General features: G+C 42.6%; 1 protein-coding gene across 2 annotated transcripts; it reads left to right on the top strand.

Moving 5' to 3' along the window:
* The first annotated feature begins 3,727 nt into the window (after window positions 1–3,727).
* ankha (ANKH inorganic pyrophosphate transport regulator a) lies at window positions 3,728–23,557 on the top strand. Of its 2 annotated transcripts, XM_083653772.1 has the most exons (13): window positions 3,728–4,216; window positions 5,436–5,652; window positions 5,980–6,098; window positions 6,395–6,446; window positions 7,137–7,168; window positions 7,535–7,705; window positions 7,987–8,121; window positions 10,412–10,504; window positions 10,606–10,698; window positions 18,415–18,544; window positions 19,257–19,380; window positions 22,229–22,328; window positions 22,665–23,557. In XM_083653772.1, exons 1-13 carry the CDS (start codon window positions 4,121–4,123, stop codon window positions 22,791–22,793), a joined length of 1,491 nt encoding a protein of 496 aa, XP_083509898.1. In that variant the 5' UTR covers window positions 3,728–4,120; the 3' UTR covers window positions 22,794–23,557. The 2 variants fall into 2 exon arrangements, with proteins under 2 accessions (XP_083509898.1, XP_083509897.1); XM_083653771.1 differs by lacking the exon at window positions 7,137–7,168 and having other exon boundaries at window positions 6,395–6,478.
* Window positions 23,558–23,601: the final 44 nt, after the last annotated feature.

Here is a 23,601-nt window from a genome sequence, read left to right as displayed (position 1 = left end):
ATCTCTTAATGCCACAGGCTTCCAAACAGACAGACAAACCACAGCACTATTATGCCTTTCCCCATGGGGAAATTCATCCTCTGCATTTGACCCATCCTCTACTAGGAACCTTTCTAGAACTAGGAGCAGTGGGCAGCCGCAGTGCAGCGCCCGGGGACCAACTCCAGTTCTTTTGCCATTGCCTTGGTCAGGGGCACTGACAGGAGTATTAACCCTAACATACATGTCTTTTGGTGGTGGCAGGAAACCAAACACAGGGAGAACATGCAAACTCCACACAGAAAGGACAGACTGGGACAGACCGGGGTTTGAACCCGGGACCTTCTTGCTGTGAGGCAACAAACCACTGAACCACTGAGTCCACAAATAGTGAGTGAGTGATTGAATGAGTGAACCATTCTGAACACAGCTGTGTGGATGGATGATTCTATATTATGCATAAAGAAAGTTGAATGGAACGGAATCTCACAAGTTTAGCATGACTACAGGTTTAGCATGACAACAGGTTTAGCATGACTACAGGTTTAGCATGACTACAGGTTTTTGGATTCAAGGAATACTCAAGTTTCCCCAAAATCCTTCACTATGACGCCTTGAAGCTTAACTAATGTGTGTTAACTAATGTGTCTAGTAAGCATAATGGTGTTCATGTTAACTAGCCGTTAATTAACAGTTCACTAATGTGTCTAGTAATCATAATGGTGTTCATGTTAACTAACCGTTAATTAACAGTTAACTAATGTGTCTAGTAATCATAATGGTGTTCATGTTAACTAACCGTTAATTAACAGTTAACTAATGTGTCTAGTAAGCATAATGGTGTTCATGCTAACTAACCGTTAATTAACAGTTAACTAATGTGTCTAGTAATCATAATGGTGTTCATGTTAACTAACCCTTAATTACCAGTTAACTAATGTGTCTAGTAAGCATAATGGTGTTCATGTTAACTAACCCTTAATTACCAGTTAACTAATGTGTCTAGTAAGCATAATGGTGTTCATGTTAACTAACCGTTAATTTACAGTTAACTAATGTGTCTAGTAATCATAATGGTGTTCATGTTAACTAACCCTTAATTACCAGTTAACTAATGTGTCTAGTAAGCATAATGGTGTTCATGTTAACTAACCCTTAATTAACAGTTAACTAATGTGTCTAGTAAGCATAATGGTGTTCATGCTAACTAACCCTTAATTACCAGTTCACTAATGTGTCTAGTAATCATAATGCTGTTCATGTTAACTAACCGTTAATTAACAGTTAACTAATGTGTCTAGTAAGCATAATGGTGTTCATGTTAACTAACCCTTAATTACCAGTTAACTAATGTGTCTAGTAAGCATAATGGTGTTCATGCTAACTAACCGTTAATTTACAGTTAACTAATGTGTCTAGTAATCATAATGGTGTTCATGTTAACTAACCGTTAATTTACAGTTAACTAATGTGTCTAGTAAGCATAATGGTGTTCATGCTAACTAACCATTAATTAACAGTTAACTAATGTGTCTAGTAATCATAATGGTGTTCATGTTAACTAACCGTTAATTTACAGTTAACTAATGTGTGTCTAATAATCATAATGGTGTTCATGTTAACTAACCGCATTAACTAACCCTTAATTAACAGTTAGTAATCATAACCCTGACTTGACTAACCCTTATTAATGTGTTGTAAAGTGTTACGCTACCATTTCTCATGAGTTTCGCCCTTTCTTAATCATTTGTCCTTAACACTGCACTAGGCAATATGTTGTAAAATAAATCCCTTTTCTCAGCCTGAACAGGGCTACAAACAGAGCCATGGCCCCCTGTTGAAACCCTGTAATTGATTCTATTGACCAAAATGACATTTTGGAGTCTGGCATCAGTGGCATGGTCACTGCTGGGAGACTTATCAAAACTTAAGAGCAAAATACAGAACTGCCTCTAAACTGCAGAGAGAGAGTGTGCTCTGTCCACAGGAAGCTGGAGAGAGAAGACATTTAGGGCTTGGATATGAAGTGTAACATTGACTGTTAAATCAAATTAGAACACAAGCAGAGGGATGTAGCCTTAATCAATGTCAGGGGATGCGGTGTGCATTCTATAACCTCCTGTTAGAGAGACAGAAATGGATGTAAGTTACATCCATCTCTGTCTCTCTAATAAGAGAAGTAATCTGATTACCTATATAGGCGTATATACAGTAGGCTATAGCCTACACATCTCCGACTAATAAAACACGTTGTACTCTTACCACCCATTCCCCATCAAAACAGCATTTTGCCTCTTGCTAGCCCATTACTGTAAACAAGGGCTTGTTCTTAATTCACTTCCCTGCTGAAATAAAGGTTAAATAAATAAAAAATAAATAAGTGGTTGCAAATTAGGTTTAACAACATCCTAGGACCTAGACAAAATTTGATTTCCTGCCTGATCCACCAGGAGTCAGTATTGCACTATTGCCATATCAGGGCTTATCTGATTATCCCTACAAAATAAGGCTGGCTGAAGCACATGCACATCCATATATCATATATTAGGCTACAGTGTAGCCTACAATGTAAAAAAAAAAAAGAAGACATAACTCCTGTGCTGCATGTAAGTGTCACTGTTTGGTTTCTCACTATGTAAATCATTCAACATGTTGTAGCTGTAGTACCTGTTTGCTTTAACATTGTATATATTTATATTTGTATGTGTGTGTTACAGAAAACAATATTGGTGTAGTATCCATTCATTCAGTTGGATGGACGTAGCTTTCAGCGGCTGGGACGGCAATGGAAATAAGTCTCAGGATTTTCTTGCGCTATCCTGATGTATTTTAATACTGTATGCATCTGTGTATTGTATTTATATTATGTCAAATAAAATTAATTCATTCATTGATTCATTCAGGTGATTTAACCCTACAGCAATCGTGAATGTGTTTGCTGTCAGCCTTGTCATGGCATGGACATGCCCGTTATTATCTTGACATGCAATCTTATCCTGTAATAAGAATGCAAAGTGTCTGTGAGTGTGTGAGCAGAATTGTGTTGGGCCACAGCTATGCCATTTTACGTGCGATCGGGCTGAATCTTTCAGGAAGTGTAAAGAGCACCCCTGATTTTTTATTTATTGGGGACCATTAATTGCCCTAATTACCTAATGATTGCCCTAATTACCACCATTGGTGACATCATCATTGATGACATCATTCACTGATGACATCCTCATTGAGTGCTCGAGTGACATCACTGGTGACATCACCAATTCTATACATAATCTTTCAGGAAGTGTAAAGAGCACCCTTGAGATGACCTAACAGCTGGATTTTCTAATTCGTCATTAGGGCCATCAGAGTTCTGGGGCCAATGAATTGTCCTAATTACCTAGTGATGTGATGTCACTCAAGCAATGATGACATCATCTGGTGGTGACATCATCACTGATGACATCATCATTGATTGCTCGAGTGACATCACCACCAATTCTATACAGGCCAGTCAGGTCAGTGTTTATGATGAATTATGAGTGTGTGCAGACCACTGTTCCAGACCAGGAGGGGTCTGGGGTCTACTCCCACCACCAGGTTAATGGCCCAATCCCACCGCAGCTAGTAGCGCGGTCCCGCTCCGCTCGACTCGACTTTAGCCTGGCCTTGGTGATGATGACGTCACGGACGGGGTGCCTGGCCCACGTGCAGTAACGTTAGCGGATCACAGGCTGGGGAGGCTCAACAGCGCGAGGTGCCCCAGTACAGCGCAGCACAGCACAGCACAGCACAGGCGCAGTCTCATTGCGGACTAAAAAGCCAAGCCAAAGCCTCCCTCTGGAATACACGACTATTGTTTAGATTCCCGTCTTGACCGGCGACCATGTGGGGACATTTCCTCGGTGTGACTCGGTGCTGTTTGCTGTCACGGTTCCTCTGCCCCCTGGTGATTTGTGAGGAAGATGCGCTCGTCTGTTGACCTTCCTCTCAGCTCAGCTGCAGCGAAGCACTTTGAAGAGCCGCTGATTCCCTGCCGCGGCCGCCCCATCTAAAATAATCACTCAGACTCCGCTCATTTGGGCTAGAATACAGCTTCTTGATACTGCCTTTTTTAAACAATTAAGCCCGAGGAGGCAGATGCCCCTCGCTCGGCTGTACTATGGTGGAGTTTCCATCCCTCAGTCCCTACTGGCCTCTCCTCCGCTTCCTGGTGCCTTTGGCTATCACCAATGTTGCCATCGACCTCGGGGAACAGGTAACGATATTATGTTTAGCGGCTTGCTTTGCTCCTAACCTGCGCTGTTTCCTTGTACGTCAGTAACACAGTAATATAGACCGCAGCTTGCTAGCAGCGGCTAACAGCTCTATTCTACCTCAGAGAATAACGTTTCTGTATATCTTATGCCGCTGCTACTGGCGAGCGGCATTTTTTTTGCTTCCAAACCGGGTCTCGGCATCTTAAAAAAACAATGCCGTTTCATCATTTGGACATTAAATGTTACGCTCCCATTGATCCTGTTTATCTTATCAGAACAGAAAACTGGCGTGTGTTGCAGCTAGAGCTAGCTTAGCTGGTAGGCTGAGATAACTGTAACTGTCCATTAGGGTGGTGCTGTATTACATACTGTGTATAACGTTATGTATTTAGTCTTATGAAACCCTCAATTTGAGGAAGGCCCGTGTTTATTCTGAGACAGGGTATTTGCTGAAACAGTTGCTGTGACCAAAAGCCACCAGTTCTTGTTAATGTCGGACCTTTGGCATATACCATTCTCAGCAGGCAGCACTCTACCTGCGTCTGATTTGTTTGCACAAGTCAGTAAATCTGTATCTAGGCCGGATACGTGACGGTGGATCGGCATACATTGAACAGGAAACACACACACACACACACACACACACACACACACACACACACACACACACACACACACGCACATTATAATTTCCTGTTCAATCCCACCCAGATGATCTGTCTAATAATGACTGAGCACCCTGTACCCAAGGGACAATGGACAGATAGAGTGCAAGTAAAAAAACACATTGAGACTCATAGAGGTTAGGATTATGCTTATGTAATGGCCCTGTTAGTTGGTATAAATAGCACACTCCCGCAGTGGAAAAAGGCAGCTGTAGTTGGTGATCTGAAGGCAAAACTGAATGGGATTGATACTGTAATTATTTAATGATTGGGTGTTTTCACATTCTGTTCAAGCTGTTTCCCATCTAACTAGACATTATGATGGGAGTTGGGAGTGTCTGTGACACTCACAGTTGCATTAGTCAAAAGGTCTCATTTTATTATTGTCACTGTAAGCCACTTGCCTTTCTGGCTCAGATAAAGATAGGCTAAGTCGTGGTCATGTGGGCTACTGCACGCTGCCAATTTGCACTTCTCTCTTTCCCCTCTATTTGCTGTCTCATTCCTCCCACACCTCCCCCCCTGCACCCCCATCCCATAATATCTCTTACAGGCCCTCAACAGGGGCATAGCCACAGTCAAAGGAGATGCCATTGAAATGCTGGCCAGCTATGGTCTGGCTTATTCCCTGATGAAGTTCTTCACTGGACCCATGAGCGACTTCAAGAATGTGGGACTGGTGTTTGTCAACAGCAAGAGGGACCGAAGAAAGGCTGTGTTCTGCATGGTGGCAGCCGGGGCCATAGCGTTTGTCCTTCACATCTTGATAGGTGTGTGTGTGTTTATGGGTTGTTTGTGTATATACAAGATGACATGTTGCGCTTGCCATTTCCTGTAAACCGCTTCCTGTAACATGAAGTTTGGGGAATTGTGGCAGACCCAAGATTTTCTCACAGTCTTGGCCGCAATGCATTTCCTTTCTGGGGAAAATCCCCATCACTGTAAAAAAGCAGATTAGATAACTTCATATTTTGGGGTTGGTTTTCTCCTTACCCTCTAGTCACCTGTATGTTCCTCTCCTCCCTGCAGCTCACACAGATTGGGGTTGGTTTTCTCCTTACCCTCTAGTCACCTGTATTTTCCTCTCCTCCCTGCAGCTCACACAGATTTGGGATACTACATCATTAATAAGCTCCACCATGTAGATGAGTCTGTGGGGCACAAGACAAGGAAGGCTTTCTTATACCTGGCTGCCTTCCCTTTGTTGGATGCCATGGTGAGTATCCAGTATGGCTGGATTTTCCTCCTCCATAACCCAGTGCGTGAGTAACTCACACATGATCACGCAAGAGATAGATTTAACGACACCTGACCTAGAAGCCAATTTCTTTTTTAATCCTCTTCCCCATACCAGTTTCAAGACATCGCCTATCCCCTCTTTAAAGTCTGTCTCACTTCCATTATAGCCTATCATCCAATTGTGGTTGAGAAAATGGCTCAAATGGAGCTTTTGTTTTTAGCGAAGGCCTTGGTGTCCTGTGGTAACATGATTGTCCATTGTTCTGTTTCAAGGCGTGGATTCATGCAGGGATTCTTCTCAAGCACAAGTACAGCGTCATAGTAGGCTCAGCCTCAATCTCTGATGTTGTGGCCCAGGTAATGACATCACCTCCTACATTATATTCTATAGTAGGCTCAGCCTCAATCTCTGATGTTGTGGCCCAGGTAATGACATCACTTCCTTCATTATATTCTATAGTAGGCTCAGCCTCAATCTCTGATGTTGTGGCCCAGGTAATGACATCACTTCCTTCATTATATTCTATAGTAGGCTCAGCCTCAATCTCTGATGTTGTGGCCCAGGTAATGACATCACTTCCTTCATTATATTCTATAGTAGGCTCAGCCTCAATCTCTGATGTTGTGGCCCAGGTAATGACATCACTTCCTTCATTATATTCTATAGTAGGCTCAGCCTCAATCTCTGATGTTGTGGCCCAGGTAATGACATCACTTCCTTCATTATATTCTATAGTAGGCTCAGCCTCAATCTCTGATGTTGTGGCCCAGGTAATGACATCACTTCCTTCATTATATTCTATAGTAGGCTCAGCCTCAATCTCTGATGTTGTGGCCCAGGTAATGACATCACTTCCTTCATTATATTCTATAGTAGGCTCAGCCTCAATCTCTGATGTTGTGGCCCAGGTAATGACATCACTTCCTTCATTATATTCTATAGTAGGCTCAGCCTCAATCTCTGATGTTGTGGCCCAGGTAATGACATCACTTCCTTCATTATATTCTATAGTAGGCTCAGCCTCAATCTCTGATGTTGTGGCCCAGGTAATGACATCACTTCCTTCATTATATTCTATACTCACCAATAGTGAGCACACTCAAAAGTATTGTGCCTGCTAACACAATGTTAAGAAGACCTCCCCTCATAGTAGGGAAATTAGTCTTTGGTTGACCTCCAAAAGTTAACACTTTTTATTTTAGATGTCTTGAACAGGCATTCAGATAATCATGGGCGGGGCAAAAACAAACAACACAGAAATACATTACCGGTACATACATTATGTTATTTAGCAGGCACTTTTATCCAAAGCGACTTACGGTTACAGTTACTTATGGTGACTGTTTCCAATGTGTACATTTGTAGTCCACTTCTTTGGTTGTTGTTGATGCTAGCTGTCCTCTTTTTGGTAGATTGTCTTCGTGGCCATTCTCCTCCACAGTAACCTGGAATGTGTGGAGCCCTTACTCATCCCCATCATGTCGCTGTATATGGGTGCCTTGGTCCGTTTCAGCATTGTCGGTCTAGGTTACTACTGTAACATTCACGACAACATCCCAGACACCAGTGGACTAGATGTGGGGGTAAGCTCTGTCTTTTTCAAAGTATTTTGTTAGTTTTGTGACAGTGTGCTATAAGGACAGAGAGAGGGAAATAGGGCAGAGTTGAATGAGGGGATCTGGACCCCTGCTGGTGTCGTATACATGATATACATGCTAACTAGTTGAGCCAAAGGGACGGCGGCTTTGGCTTGAGTTCTGCTTTTAGATCTAATAATCAGCATGACTGATCTAACAAAGGGACATTTTGGACCAGTGATTTATTTAGCACTTCCACTTTCCCCTTGTTGCCTTTTCCCCTACAGGGTGACGCCACCATCAAAAAGATGCTGAGTTTCTGGTGGCCCCTGGCCCTCATCCTGGCCACTCAGCGCATCAGCAGACCCATCGTTAACCTGTTTGTGTCTCGCGACCTGAAGGGGAGCACTGCAGCCACGGAGGTCAGTGCATCAGGCAGTGTTGTAGTACTCCAGTCCTGGACTCATGTTCAGGCTTGGACTTGGACTCGAGCATCTGGACTCGGAATTTGGAGACAAGGGCTCCAAATTGTATGTGTATATATTTTATATTTTATCCCCAATTGTACTTGGCCAATTTCCCCTTGGTGCCCCAGTCGCTGCTCCACCCTCTGCCGATCTGGGAAGAGCAGTACACTAGCACCATGCTTCCTCCTACACGTGCGCAGTTGCCAGCCACTTCTTTTCATCTGACAGCAGGGAGCTTCACCGGCAGGATGTAACACGTGGGAGGATCACGCTATTCCCACCAGTTCCCTTCCGCCCCGAACAGGCGCCCCGACCGACCAGAGGAGGCGCTAGTTCAGCCACCAGGATACATACCCTCAATCCAGATTCCCACCCGCAGAAACAGCCAATCCTGCCTGTATGGATGCCCGACCAAGCCGGAGGTAACATGGGTGCGCGAACCTGCGACCCTCATGTTGGTAGGCAGGGAATCTACCGCGACACTACCCGGACACCCAGGGCTCAGACTTGTTAATTGATGAAGACAGTTTCTTTTTGTTTTTGGTAGTTTCTTTTGTAATGGGCCATGATAATTTGGCATAAGATATTGATAGCTTTGACAAGGTAAACCACCTATACATGTGGATTCACGCTCATGTTCAGTAACTCTGGACTCTGACTCAGTTAATGGGGACTCAACTCAGACTCGACTCTGGGCTGGCTCTTCTTTGGTGACTCAGACTTGAACACTGGGACTCGGACTGGAGATGTAGTGACTACAACACTGGTATCAGGTGTCTAATACCCCAACCACACCTGTGCCATTCTCTTGAATGCAAATAATCCTTTTATTATTAGATGTTGATACTCCTTCCTCCCTCATCTGTCACACAATCATCTTAATATCATCTGGGAGTAGGAAGAACCTATATTAGTGTCTCAATAATCAGTCTTAGAAAGACTGAAGGCTAATGTTCGATCTGAACATCGTTGAGTATTATTAAGAGAAACTTGACAGCCACGTTAAGCTCGTGGGCTAATTCTCCACTCAAGTTATTGCAGATGAAATGCCAGATGCTAACAATCTCTCTCTGGAGCTTTCTGGCTTTAGAGAGCCGAACTACTAGACACAATACAACGCTGTTTACCAGAATGAACTGGAGATCATTGACAACACTGGCTGTCAGTGGTTTGGGTGATTCACCATGTTCATGTGGAACTCAGGGCATGATTACATGCAGTGAAAACATTCCTACATGGCCCTACTGTCCTACATGGCCCTACTGTCCTACATGGCCCTACTGTCCTACATGGCCCTACTGTCCTACAGTACATGGCCCTACTGTCCTACTACTGTCCTACATGGCCCTACTGTCCTACAGTACATGGCCCTACTGTCCTACATGGCCCTACTGTCCTACTACTGTCCTACATGGCCCTACTGTCCTACTGCTGTCCTACATGGCCCTACTGTCCTACATGGCCCTACTGTCCTACATGGCCCTACTGTTCTACTACTGTCCTACATGGCCCTACTGTCCTACTGCTGTCCTATATGGCCCTACAGTACATGGCCCTACTGTCCTACTACTGTCCTACATGGCCCTACTGTCCTACAGTACATGGCCCTACTGTCCTACAGTACATGGCCCTACTGTCCTACTACTGTCCTACATGGCCCTACTGTCCTACAGTACATGGCCCTACTGTCCTACAGTACATGGCCCTACTGTCCTACTACTGTCCTACATGGCCCTACTGTCCTACATGGCCCTACTGTCCTACTGCTGTCCTATATGGCCCTACAGTACATGGCCCTACTGTCCTACATGGCCCTACTGTCCTACATGGCCCCACTGTCCTACAGTACATGGCCCTACTGTCCTACAGTACATGTACATGGCCCTACTGTCCTACAGTACATGGCCCTACTGTCCTACTACTGTCCTACATGGCCCTACTGTCCTACATGGCCCTACTGTCCTACATGGCCCTACCGTTCATGCGTAAAACCTGACACTGCTTGTTGTTGTTTGTGTGACACAATAACAAACCTGAGGCTGTGTTCTCTAAGGATAAACTTGCTAAAAATCACACGCCACTGGGAAAGTAATAGACACACATTGCTTTCATGTGTGCTTTGGTTAGTCACCTGTCGTTGGTTTTGCTGTGTGTGCAGCCGCGTGTTGCGCACGCGCGCGGTATTTTTAACATGAAACTGGTAGCGCGCTGATGACTGATGGCTGTCGGGTCTTTGTCATTCCAGGCTGTGGCTGTCCTCACAGCAACGTATCCGGTGGGTCACATGCCCTACGGCTGGTTAACAGAACTGAGAGCAGTGTACCCGGCCTTTGACAAGGTAAACCACCAACCCCCCTGCAAGGATTTGTTCTAGTAGTAACACTGTTTATTGTAGGTGGCTTTGTTATGTGCCCACTAATGCTGTTCTCTGACCAATAGAACAATCCCAGCAACAAGTTGAATTCTGCCAGCCCAGTCACCAAGTCCCATATTAAAAAGTTTACATTCTGCTGCCTGGCTCTGTCACTCACGGTAAGAGGACAGCTCATATGTTTGGTTTGCTTTTGCTGCTTACCTCAGAATATAGTATGAATGTGCTCAAGGCCATCAAACAGAAAGGTGCTGTCAACAGTTTCTCTTTGTCCTGCTGTGTGTGCGGGCGTGAATGCATGTGACAGTGTGTGTGTGTGTGTGTGTGTGTGTGTGTGTGTGTGTGCGGGCGGGCGGGCGTGAATGCGTATGACAGTGTCTGTGTGTGTGTGTGTGTGTGTGTGTGTGCAGGCGTGAATGCGTGTGACAGTGTGTGTGTGTGTGTGTGTGTGTGTGTGTGTGTGTGATTGCTCTGTATGGAAAGAGTCCTGAATTTGGGGCTGGAATGTCATTGGGGATAAATGGGGTTGACTGAAAGGAGGGGAAAAGCTCTACCTGATCATCACCTCACCATTATCCTCCCAATGGGCCAATCTTTGACAATATCGAATATCGCAATATTTGCAGTGCAGAATATCGCAATATCGAAAATTGTCCTCTGTTTTGTGTGTCTAAATTTTCTTTTTCTTTTTTTCCGGATGATAATATGAATATTGTGTATTGCGATATTTTGAGACTATATCGCGCTCTAAATATTTGGGATATCGCCCAAGCCTACTCCCAAATAATGGAACTATTTGGACACTTTTCATGAATTGATGTTATTTAAACAGAATGTTAGCTACAGCCACCTTGACAGATGACAGTGCTGGTATAGAGTTACAGGAGTAATTGACCACAATAGGTGCTCCCACGCTTGCCGCGTAGGTTTGGTTGCACGTGAAAGTGTCTTGCATTGTGACAGTACCGTGTGACCCCTCCTCGGTGTCAAGTGTCTTGCCACTTGTCCAACCAAAACCTGTCCAACCAAACCCTCCCACCTCAAGCAAGGCAACTTTTCTGAAATGCAGAGGAAATGGAGAAGTTTGGTTCTTGCAGATCTCTGACTTGTGTTTACCACCCAAACACATAACCCAGACAGTCCTCCGTTATGTTGATCTTCTCGCTGTGTCACAGATTAGGAGATATTTATGTAGGTCAGGTTCTAAGTGACTGACGCCAGCGGGCATTCTCCCCAGGGTTCTGTAGGAACATGTCTGACATTGTTTTTCATTTATGCAACCATGACAGGTTTCCCACTAAATCATATTCGACCCGCCTACTCAGCTGAACGTTGTAAACAAAGGCACATTTTACAAGCGAAGAAAGGTCTCGTATGGAAGATACTTCTTCATTACGATAGCACACATACATCAATGTTGAGAATGATCAGGTTTCACACACTGAATGATACTGAATGTACTTTTCCTTGGCCGTCCCGTCATGGTTTCACGTTACAGAGAGAGCGACAGGGTGGAATTTGTGTGGCCATGGGGCTTTTCTTTCCCCCTGACAGTCCTACCCACGCTTTAAGAGCATAATAAAGCAGGTATTCACATAAAGCAGGTCTAGTAGAGCGGATAAGCTCCCAAAAATAGAGGAATTGTGCACTTTTTGAAAGAAACATGACATTTCTCACATAGTGAGTGAATACCATAAGGTTTCTTGTCAGATGTGGAGGGAAGGCAGATTTGGCCTCAATTCCAAGATGGCTGCCATTTCCCTGGGTCTAATGTACAAATGTGCTTATAACAATTGTGCACTTTTCAAAGATGCATGACATTTCTCACAGTGATTTGAGCACATCCGCCTTCCCTCCACATCTGACAATAAACCTCATGGTATTCACTCACTATGTGAGAAATGTCATGCTTCTTTGAAAAAGTGCACAATTGTTATAAGCACATTTGTACATTGGACTCTTGGAAATGGTGGCCATCTTGGATTTGAGCTCAAATCCGCCTTCCCTCCACATCTGAAAATAAACCTTATTATAGAATAGAATTTACCACTCCTCATCCGCTATATGATAATTATAACAGCTTATATAAACCAAATTGAATGAAACCAAGAGTCCAGGAAGATGCCTTATAAAAGTATATTTAAAACCATAACATTCTCCTATAAACTGCATTATAGGAGTGACTGAATCTCAATGTACCATCTGATCATGTACAGAGTCCAAATATTCAGCGGCGATGTCACAATTTGACATACGCTTTATACTGCAAGGCAGGAAAATAGGGGGGAGAGGAATGGGATCATCTCTTGTAAATGTGTGCGTTGGGGCAGTCTGACTGGGAGACTGTAATCAGCAAGCGTTCCTGTCTCATCGTCATTGTCATGCTGAGTTTCTGAAGGCCAGTAGAGTAGAGGAGAAATCAAATCTGCTCCTTGGTAGACACACCAAGGAGCAGATTTGATTTCTCCTCTACTCTACTGGCCTTATACCTGTCTACCTGTCCATATGCATTTATGACTACGGTAACTATTTGTATAAGATGGAGCCATGTCTGTCTATATGAGTATGTCCTTATGACATAACTCATAGCATTAATTATGTGTATGCAATTATAGCTTATTAACAGCTTATTGATTAGGAAATGCCAATGGAACTTAAATTTTCTACAACAAACCTTATGGTATTCCCTCACTATGTGTGACATTTCACGTTTCTTTCAAAAAGTGCACAATCATTGTGGTTATCCACTCTACTAGTCGGTTTACACATTTAAAAAGCCTACCCACACTTTAAGAGCATAAGAAACCAGTTAGTCACATAAAGCATGTTGGTTTACACATTTAAAAAGCCTACCCATGCTTTAAGAGCATAATAAACCAGTTAGTCACATAAAGCATGTCGGTTTACACATTTAAAAAGCCTACCCACACTTTAAGATCATAAGAAACCAGTTAGTCACATAAAGCATGTCGGTTTACACATTTAAAAAGCCTACCCACGCTTTAAGAGCATAAGAAACCAGGTATTCACATAAAGCATGTCGGTTTACACATTTAAAAAGCCTACCCACGCTTTAAGAGCATAATAAACCAGGTATTCACATAAAGCATGTCGGTTTACACATTTAAAAAGCCTACCCACGCTTTAAGAGCATAAGAAACAAGTTAGTCACATAAAGCATGTTGGTTTACACATTTAAAAAGCCTACCCACACTTTAAGAGCATAAGAAACCAGTTAGTCACATAAAGCATGTCGGTTTACACATTTAAAAAGTCTACCCACACTTTAAGAGCATAAGAAACCAGTTAGTCACATAAAGCATGTCGGTTTACACATTTAAAAAGCCTACCCACGCTTTAAGAGCGTAAGAAACCAGTTAGTCACATAAAGCATGTCGGTTTACACATTTAAAAAGGCTACCCACGCTTTAAGAGCATAAGAAACCAGTTAGTCACATAAAGCATGTCGGTTTACACATTTAAAAAGCCTACCCACACTTTAAGAGCATAAGAAACCAGTTAGTCACATAAAGCATGTCGGTTTACACATTTAAAAAGCCTACCCATGCTTTAAGAGCATAAGAAACCAGTTAGTCACATAAAGCATGTTGGTTTACACATTTAAAAAGCCTACCCATGCTTTAAGAGCATAAGAAACCAGTTAGTCACATAAAGCATGTCAGTTTACACATTTAAAAAGCCTACCCATGCTTTAAGAGCATAATAAACCAGTTAGTCACATAAAGCATGTTGGTTTACACATTTAAAAAGCCTACCCACGCTTTAAGAGCATAATAAACCAGTTAGTCACATAAAGCATGTTGGTTTACACATTTAAAAAGCCTACCCACGCTTTAAGAGCATAAGAAACCAGGTATTCACATAAAGCATGTCGGTTTACACATTTAAAAAGCCTACCCACGCTTTAAGAGCATAAGAAACCAGGTATTCACATAAAGCATGTCGGTTTACACATTTAAAAAGCCTACCCATGCTTTAAGAGCATAATAAACCAGTTAGTCACATAAAGCATGTCGGTTTACACATTTAAAAAGCCTACCCATGCTTTAAGAGCATAATAAACCAGGTATTCACATAAAGCATGTCGGTTTACACATTTAAAAAGCCTACCCACGCTTTAAGAGCATAATAAACCAGGTATTCACATAAAGCATGTCGGTTTACGCATTTAAAAAGCCTACCCATGCTTTAAGAGCATAATAAACCAGGTATTCACATAAAGCATGTCGGTTTACACATTTAAAAAGCCTACCCATGCTTTAAGAGCATAATAAACCAGGTATTCACATAAAGCATGTCGGTTTACACATTTAAAAAGCCTACCCATGCTTTAAGAGCATAATAAACCAGGTATTCACATAAAGCATGTCGGTTTACACATTTAAAAAGCCTACCCACGCTTTAAGAGCATAAGAAACCAGGTATTCACATAAAGCATGTTGGTTTACACATTTAAAAAGCCTACCCATGCTTTAAGAGCATAATAAACCAGTTAGTCACATAAAGCATGTTGGTTTACACATTTAAAAAGCCTACCCACGCTTTAAGAGCATAATAAACCAGGTATTCACATAAAGCATGTCGGTTTACACATTTAAAAAGCCTACCCATGCTTTAAGAGCATAATAAACCAGGTATTCACATAAAGCATGTCGGTTTACACATTTAAAAAGCCTACCCATGCTTTAAGAGCATAATAAACCAGGTATTCACATAAAGCATGTTGGTTTACACATTTAAAAAGCCTACCCATGCTTTAAGAGCATAATAAACCAGGTATTCACATAAAGCATGTTGGTTTACACATTTAAAAAGCCTACCCATGCTTTAAGAGCATAAGGAACCAGTTAGTCACATAAAGGATGTCGGTTTACACATTTAAAAATCCTACCCATGCTTTAAGAGCATAATAAACCAGTTAGTCACATAAAGCATGTTGGTTTACACATTTAAAAAGCCTACCCACGCTTTAAGAGCATAAGAAACCAGGTATTCACATAAAGCATGTCGGTTTACACATTTAAAAAGCCTACCCATGCTTTAAGAGCATAATAAACCAGGTATTCACATAAAGCATGTTGGTTTACACATTTAAAAAGCCTACCCATGCTTTAAGAGCATAAGAAACCAGTTAGTCACATAAAGCATGTCGGTTTACACATTTAAAAAGCCTACCCATGCTTTAAGAGCATAAGAAACCAGTTAGTCACATAAAGCATGTCGGTTTACACATTTAAAAAGTCTACCCACGCTTTAAGAGCATAATAAACCAGTTAGTCACATAAAGCATGTCGGTTTACACATTTAAAAAGCCTACCCACGCTTTAAGAGCATAAGAAACCAGTTAGTCACATAAAGCATGTCGGTTTACACATTTAAAAAGCCTACCCACGCTTTAAGAGCATAATAAACCAGTTAGTCACATAAAGCATGTCGGTTTACACATTTAAAAAGCCTACCCACGCTTTAAGAGCATAATAAACCAGTTAGTCACATAAAGCATGTCGGTTTACACATTTAAAAAGCCTACCCATGCTTTAAGAGCATAATAAACCAGTTAATCACATAAAGCATGTCGGTTTACACATTTAAAAAGCCTACCCATGCTTTAAGAGCATAAGAAACCAGTTAGTCACATAAAGCATGTCGGTTTACACATTTAAAAAGCCTACCCACGCTTTAAGAGCATAATAAACCAGTTAGTCACATAAAGCATGTCGGTTTACACATTTAAAAAGCCTACCCATGTTTTAAGAGCATAAGAAACCAGTTAGTCACATAAAGCATGTCGGTTTACACATTTAAAAAGCCTACCCACGCTTTAAGAGCATAAGAAACCAGTTAGTCACATAAAGCATGTCGGTTTACACATTTAAAAAGCCTACCCATGCTTTAAGAGCATAAGAAACCAGTTAGTCACATAAAGCATGTCGGTTTACACATTTAAAAAGCCTACCCACGCTTTAAGAGCATAATAAACCAGTTAGTCACATAAAGCACTTTGGTTTACACATTTAAAAAGCCTACCCACGCTTTAAGAGCATAAGAAACCAGTTAGTCACATAAAGCATGTCGGTTTACACATTTAAAAAGCCTACCCACGCTTTAAGAGCATAATAAACCAGTTAGTCACATAAAGCATGTCGGTTTACACATTTAAAAAGCCTACCCACGCTTTAAGAGCATAAGAAACCAGTTAGTCACATAAAGCATGTCGGTTTACACATTTAAAAAGCCTACCCATGCTTTAAGAGCATAATAAACCAGTTAGTCACATAAAGCACTTTGGTTTACACATTTAAAAAGCCTACCCATGCTTTAAGAGCATAAGAAACCAGTTAGTCACATAAAGCACTTTGGTTTACACATTTAAAAAGCCTACCCACGCTTTAAGAGCATAAGAAACCAGTTAGTCACATAAAGCATGTCGGTTTACACATTTAAAAAGCCTACCCATGCTTTAAGAGCATAATAAACCAGTTAGTCACATAAAGCATGTCGGTTTACACATTTAAAAAGCCTACCCACGCTTTAAGAGCATAATAAACCAGTTAGTCACATAAAGTATGTCGGTTTACACATTTAAAAAGCCTTGCCACTGTCAAATACTGATAAGTAATGAGTGGTGTGCGTTATGGACTGTATGCTGTCGACAAGTGTTGTTTTTCAGAAAACTGTTTGGAAAGAACACACGGTTCACATTGGATCATGGAGTGCACATTTTCAGTCTGTGTTATTATGATACACAGTGAATGTCAGTTATAAAAAGGTGGCCTTTGCCCCAGATTTGCATTAGTTGTGTTACAGTAACAACTTCAGTAAGGAAAACAGGAAGTTTGTGGCCAAGCCAGGTTGTGCTTTTTTAAGAGGAGGAGGAGGGCATGCCAGATGTGGAATGCCACAGTTGTAAACATGTGTGTGAGGGAGGTGTATGCTAGCTAGGAGCACAGCTCGAGCAGCACGGAGGTGCTAACAGCACAGCACAAGCTGACAGCCCTCATGCCAAAACCTGTTCTGAGTGCATCATGAGGAATGACAGCAGAACTCAAAACAGAGAGGACAGAGTTGGTGTACAGGAGTATACTACCATATGAATGCAGGACTATTAAAAAAGATCTGAGTACTGTACAGCAGCAAATATTTCACCTTGTTACAGATCATTCAGAGTGTGGATGTCTCACCTTGTTACAGATCATTCAGGGGAGGCGGCGGTTTGGTTTGCTGCCATTAGACAATGAGTCATATTTCCTCCATGCTAACATAATGATAGATGGCATCAATGAGAAACCACATCAAATCCGTTTGTCCACATTGATCATTTCCCACAACATAACAACTCATTTTTCAAGAAGAGTAGGTGAAAGTATGGTGAATTATGTATTACTCTGGTATGAGTGAATTACTCTAGGCGATTTGGTTTGCTCAAATTATCATCGCAGCTTTCTTTTCTTTTTGTTTCTTTTGTGAGTTGACATCCCTTCCCTCTCCCTTCCTCTCATTTTTACCTCAGTGTATACTGTACATAAAAATCTCATAAACAAATTTGATATATTATTTTTCCAAGTGTGGTACTAGGCTACATTTAGACTAGATTTTACAGTTAAATAAGAAAATCTTGTTTAGTTACATTATTTTCAAGATTGCTTTTTCAATGCTGCATGTGCCTGGGCAACTGCTTCTAGAAACAATAACATTGTCTGTTGTACACTTGCTTGCTAACGCGAGCTTCAAAAGCCCCACATTCAATGTGAAACCCCTTGATGTAATGATGCCATTCATTCTAATGAGGCACGCTAGGCTGCCCTATTGTGGCGCCGTGAACGCAGAATTCATTGTGTTTGTTTCCATTTTCCCAGCTGTGCTTTGTGGTGTTTTGGACACCTCGCGCGTCAGAGAAGATCCTGATCGATGTCATTGGAGTGGAGTATACCTTCGCTCAGCTGTGTGTGGTCCCACTCCGAATCTTCTCCTTCTTTCCTCTGCCAGGTAAGAAGCCTCATGGACATTATCCAGCGTGCATGTCCACTCAGTTTTCCCCCCTACAGGGTTTTACTGCATCGAGGAATTTTTGGAGTTCAGGACAACCCAGACTGCATACAATATTAACTAAAAATGGAGCCTTTTTACTGTATAATTTTAAAGAATTTAAAAGTTAAAGTCCCACATTTGTACTTTGAAATGGCTTCCTTTCTAAAACTGGAGGTGCTGTAAAAAAACACATTGCTCCATATGTTGTGACAATGACTGATATGGTTGTATTCAGGATAACCCTGAGTACAACTCAAGCATTTTCACTTGACTTGACTGAGACTTTCAAAGTTAACTTTTTTTTTTTAATCTATTTTAATTATTTATTTATTATGTAGAAATTACTTTGTCTGAAACTTGGGGTGCTTTAAAAACATAAGTTCAGTCTTTACACAGAGCCATCATGCTTACTGTCCTGCATAGTCACCCCCCAAAGGCCCATTCTGAGCCAGGAAAAACCCTGCGGCCTCTGTCTCTCTCTGAGCTTCTGTGACTTTAACCATGCTATAGCTCAGACCAGTGGGGTGATCCTTCCACTTTGTGTGTGTGTGTGTGTGTGTGTGTGTGTGTGTGTGTGTGTGTGTGTGTGTGTGTGTGTGTGTGTGTGTGTGTGTGTGTGCGTGTGCGTGTGCGTGTGCGTGTGCGTGTGTGCGTGCGTCCATGCGTGCAGTGACTGTTAGGGCTCATTTGACTGGATGGCTCATGACCCTGAAAAAGACCTTTGTGCTGGCCCCCAGCTCGGTTCTCCGCATCATTGTCCTCATCACCAGTCTAGTTGTGCTGCCTTATATGGGGTAAGTGAACACTTCAGACACTTCACAGTCGGTGTCACAAGGGTCACTTCTGTGGCTGAGGCTCACCAAATTATTTAGCATGTCGTATGGCATTTTATTATGCCTCCAGCCACGGCTATCACCGGCTATTTTCGGGTTGTCCATCCGTCTGTCCAAGGCTCATTAACGCGATATGTTTTTACCTTTTATTTACACAGGGGGAGTCTCACTGAGAGCAATGCTCTCTTTTTCAGGATTGCCCTGTTTGCATTCACACACACATTAATACCTGGAAGCTGACCAATACAACCACAGTCTGATCTGCTGGCCACTGACCAGCTCCACTGGAGCAGTTGGGATTAAGGGCCTTGACAGAATTTCTTTAAATTTGGCGCAAACGTCCACTTGGACTCAAGGATGAACTGATTCGATTTTGTTGGTCAAAGGTCAAAGTTCAAGGTCACTGTGACCTCACAACCACCATTTTCATGCTTGTTAATACAATAGCTTATGTACATATACTAGGCCTAGGCTCGGCTGCTTCGCGACCTCCCTCACCCATAGCTTACTGCTCTTATGACATCACCGATGACCACTGCGCGTCGCTGCCTCGCCTATGACATCGTAATTAGGGCAATCACCTAATTAAGAAATCCGGCTCCGTCAGGTCACCCGCACAGCCCAGGGGCGGAAGCCATCGTCTCCGTCTGGTTCCTCCCGATTCTACCTGCTTATACTCCCATCACTTATATAGCCTCACACTGATGACATCACTGATGACATTATCACTGATGACATCATCACTGATGACATATCATCACTGAACTCACATTATTATATCACTGATGACATCATCAGTGTGTGTGTGTGTGTGTGTGTGTGTGTGTGTGTGTGTGTGTGTGTGTGTGTGTGCCCCCCTATGACCACTGATCAGTCTTGTCACAATGCCTCATTGTGTGTGTGTGTGTGTGTGTGTGTGTGTGTGTGACATCGCTGACAATTCTTGTCACAATGCCTCCGTGTGTGTGTGTGTGTGTGTGCGTGTGCATCACATCTTATGACATCACTTTTGACATCATCACTGATGACATCACATCATTAGCTAATTAGCTTAATTTAAAAATCCGGCTCTGTCAGGTCACCCGCACTTGTGCCCTTTACAGCCCCTGAAAGTTTCAGCCCGATCGCACTTGAAACGGCGTAGCTGTGGCCGGACACAGAATTGAAACATACAAACAAACATAAATATCGCCCACATACTCATGTATGTACTCATATATATATATATATATATATATATATATATATATATATATATATAATAGTATAATTTATACTATTCAAAATACATACTACAGCATGCGCTGGGACGCGTCATCAGTGATGTTAACTGGGGTCGTAAGGTGTTTCGGGTCTGTCGAACATCATACACCCTCGCCCAGTAGACCCAGCCAAGGCCGATTAAGACCCAGACCCGCGTCCCGGAAGCAGCCGCTCACGGATCAGCCTTCCTAATCTGTCTGCAACGTTGCCCGCGGAAGGGTTGATCATGCCCAATCCTCTGCAATAGAGCTAGTGCTACACCGCAGCATTGAAATACCCTTCGGTGCAGGGAGGGCCAAGGCCCTGTGGGTGAATCCAGGCCGCGCTCCTCCTTCGTCTCCTTCGTCTATATATATATATATATATATATATATATATATATATATATATACGGTATCAGTGTTTGCCCTACCATTCTACAGGCCTGGCGGGCCGGGGCCAACGACGCCCCCGCCAGGCCAGAAGAGGAAATGCATTTTCTTTTTCTTTTTTTCTGCTCTCCCCAAAATTTTAATAAATCTTTATGGCATATTATTACAATACAACAATACTGGTGTTGACAGTAATAGAAGATGCCAAATCATTCAAAACAATAAGCATTTTGCTTTTACGAGCATCGTGCGCTGTTCCAAAACATGTCAACGTGTGTCATTGCCTGGGAAACGCACATCCCATAACACAACTGTTCGCATCGCATCCCATAATAGTATGATGATACTTGGGATGCCATTGCGAACATAGATGCAAACAGGTTAGCTAAAAGTTTAGCGTCGCCAGCGAGGGCCCCCACCGTTGCGGTCGGGGTACGTTTCGAAATCCCTCCAGGCCTGAAAATGTTTCTAGGGGAAACACTGTATATATATATATACACACACACACACACACACTATATAATGACTTGAGAGAGTGGCTAGGGGAATGTGGGTGGTGGGAGGGGGTGTGGGGGTCAAGGAAGCGGGCGGGGCTAGGGAAAAGGGGCTGTAGCTAGGGATAGGAAGGTTGTAGAGAGTCGGGATTCGAGGGGTGGGTAAAGGGAGTGGATAGGGGGCTGTGGGTGGTGGTAAGGACCGTGGTGAGGGAAGGGGATGGGTTTAGGGGAAAGGGGCCATAGCTAGGTCATAGGGAGTCGGGGTTCGAGGGGTGGGTAGGGGCCGGGAGATGTGGGTGGTTTTGGGGTAGGGGTAGGGGTAGGTCCATTTTCCATGTTGAAAATGATTAGGCGTGTTGTTGAGGTACTCCCAAACATTGCCTAAAGTGCAAAGTCTGGACAGACATGGATGTATGTAATGTGATAAAATGCTAGCAAAAAACAACTCTGAAATACTCTCTCTTTGCCCTAATGAAGAAAAAAGGTCAAATTAATTACCATGTCTGAGTTTATTGCATAGCATTGTCTTGTTTTTATGCCGCACAAGACCAAACAAGTAGGCTAGAAACTGTCCTTCCATTGTAAAAAATAAAATTTATTAAAAATAATAGTCACTTCGTCATTTGCAAAACTATTTTTACAGATTGTTCCATAATGCCTTCTTCTCATGTGTTTCAGGGTTCACGGGGCCACACTCGGGGTTGGATCCCTCTTAGCTGGTTTCATAGGGGAGTCTACTATGGTTGCCATAGCTGCCTGCTATGTTTATCGACAGCAGGTGAGAAGAACTAGTGAAGAAATTATACACCATTATCCTCTTCTTTTCTGGCCACTGCTCCCATCAGCAGCCATTTTGCACCAGGCATTGTGTGCCTCCCTTGTAAGCATTCAGTTTAATTGATTTGTGATTCAGTCATGTGATTGAAAGCAACCAGTAGATGAAGACATGGTCATCTAAGCCCTGATAGTGCTTTTTCCATAGGACAAATAGAATGTACATTCATGTGATTTCATGTCATACGGCTACAAGAATTCCCATAGTTAGATGGTGTGAAGTGCAAAAGCCCTCCAGAATACGTGTTCTTCATTTCCTTCTTGACTGGCTTTTCCACAGAAGAACAATGAGATGTCCAGCGAGCTGGTGGTGGAGGGGGAAGACTCCGCCCCCATGAGCGAGGTTTGCTCCAGGACTCCGATGGACGCCATCGAGGAGCTCCAAGAGGAGGAGGAGGAACAGGAGTGAACTGTCTGAACTGAGGGGGAGAGAAGCTAAACTTAACTTCCATGGGGAAATATTGCTGAAAAGGAGACCATGGATGAGTGTTAAAGTGCTGGAAAGGGCAGAGGACCCGAGTATGGTTTGGTTTGAGAGGTTCTCCATATAGAATGAACTATCTGTAAGAGTGACAGGGTCGTTTTACATGTTGACCTATCCACCATTACAACACACAGTGTAAAGAAAGCCATGCACCACAAAGTGTACATTCATCATTGTAAATACCTTCATGTCTTCTGGACAGTTTCCATAGTTTTGCCTCATTACATCAGAGTGGGTCTATTAACCACTTTCATGTGTTTACTGTTAAATGAACAAGGGAAAACGACACGGGAGAACTTTTCCTCCTCCGCAACATGTCTGTTGAGTGGTAGTGGAGTTGCCGAAATGCAGAGTTCATTATTTTATCGAGATTCAGCAACAAGGCCTTGCTTGACTTAAAATATAGGGACATCTTGTGGGAATTGTTGGGTTGTGCAATCGTATTTTACATAAAATGGTGTACAGATTATTGTTTTATATAGGTGATGCAATGTGTATATTTAATTGCCCAGAGGGGTCAGGAATCCCTCATATCATTGCGTGTTACAGAATACAATTATTATTGTCCACTTTCCATGGTCTGGCAGTCCATCTACTTTGTTTTGCCAAGCACCTCTATTTTCCTGGTAGCGTATTCAGACTGTCGTATGTACTGTATATACTGTATAGGCATTCTTATTTGGCAAATAAATTGCTTTATTATTAACTTGTCTAGAGACCTCAATCATAATGA

The sequence above is a fragment of the Poromitra crassiceps genome (assembly GCF_964638095.1).
Source record: "Poromitra crassiceps genome assembly, chromosome: 2".
NCBI lineage: Eukaryota > Metazoa > Chordata > Actinopteri > Beryciformes > Melamphaidae > Poromitra > Poromitra crassiceps.
Note: the sequence above shows the minus strand (reverse complement) of the source record. Positions and strands in the feature narration are given on the sequence as shown.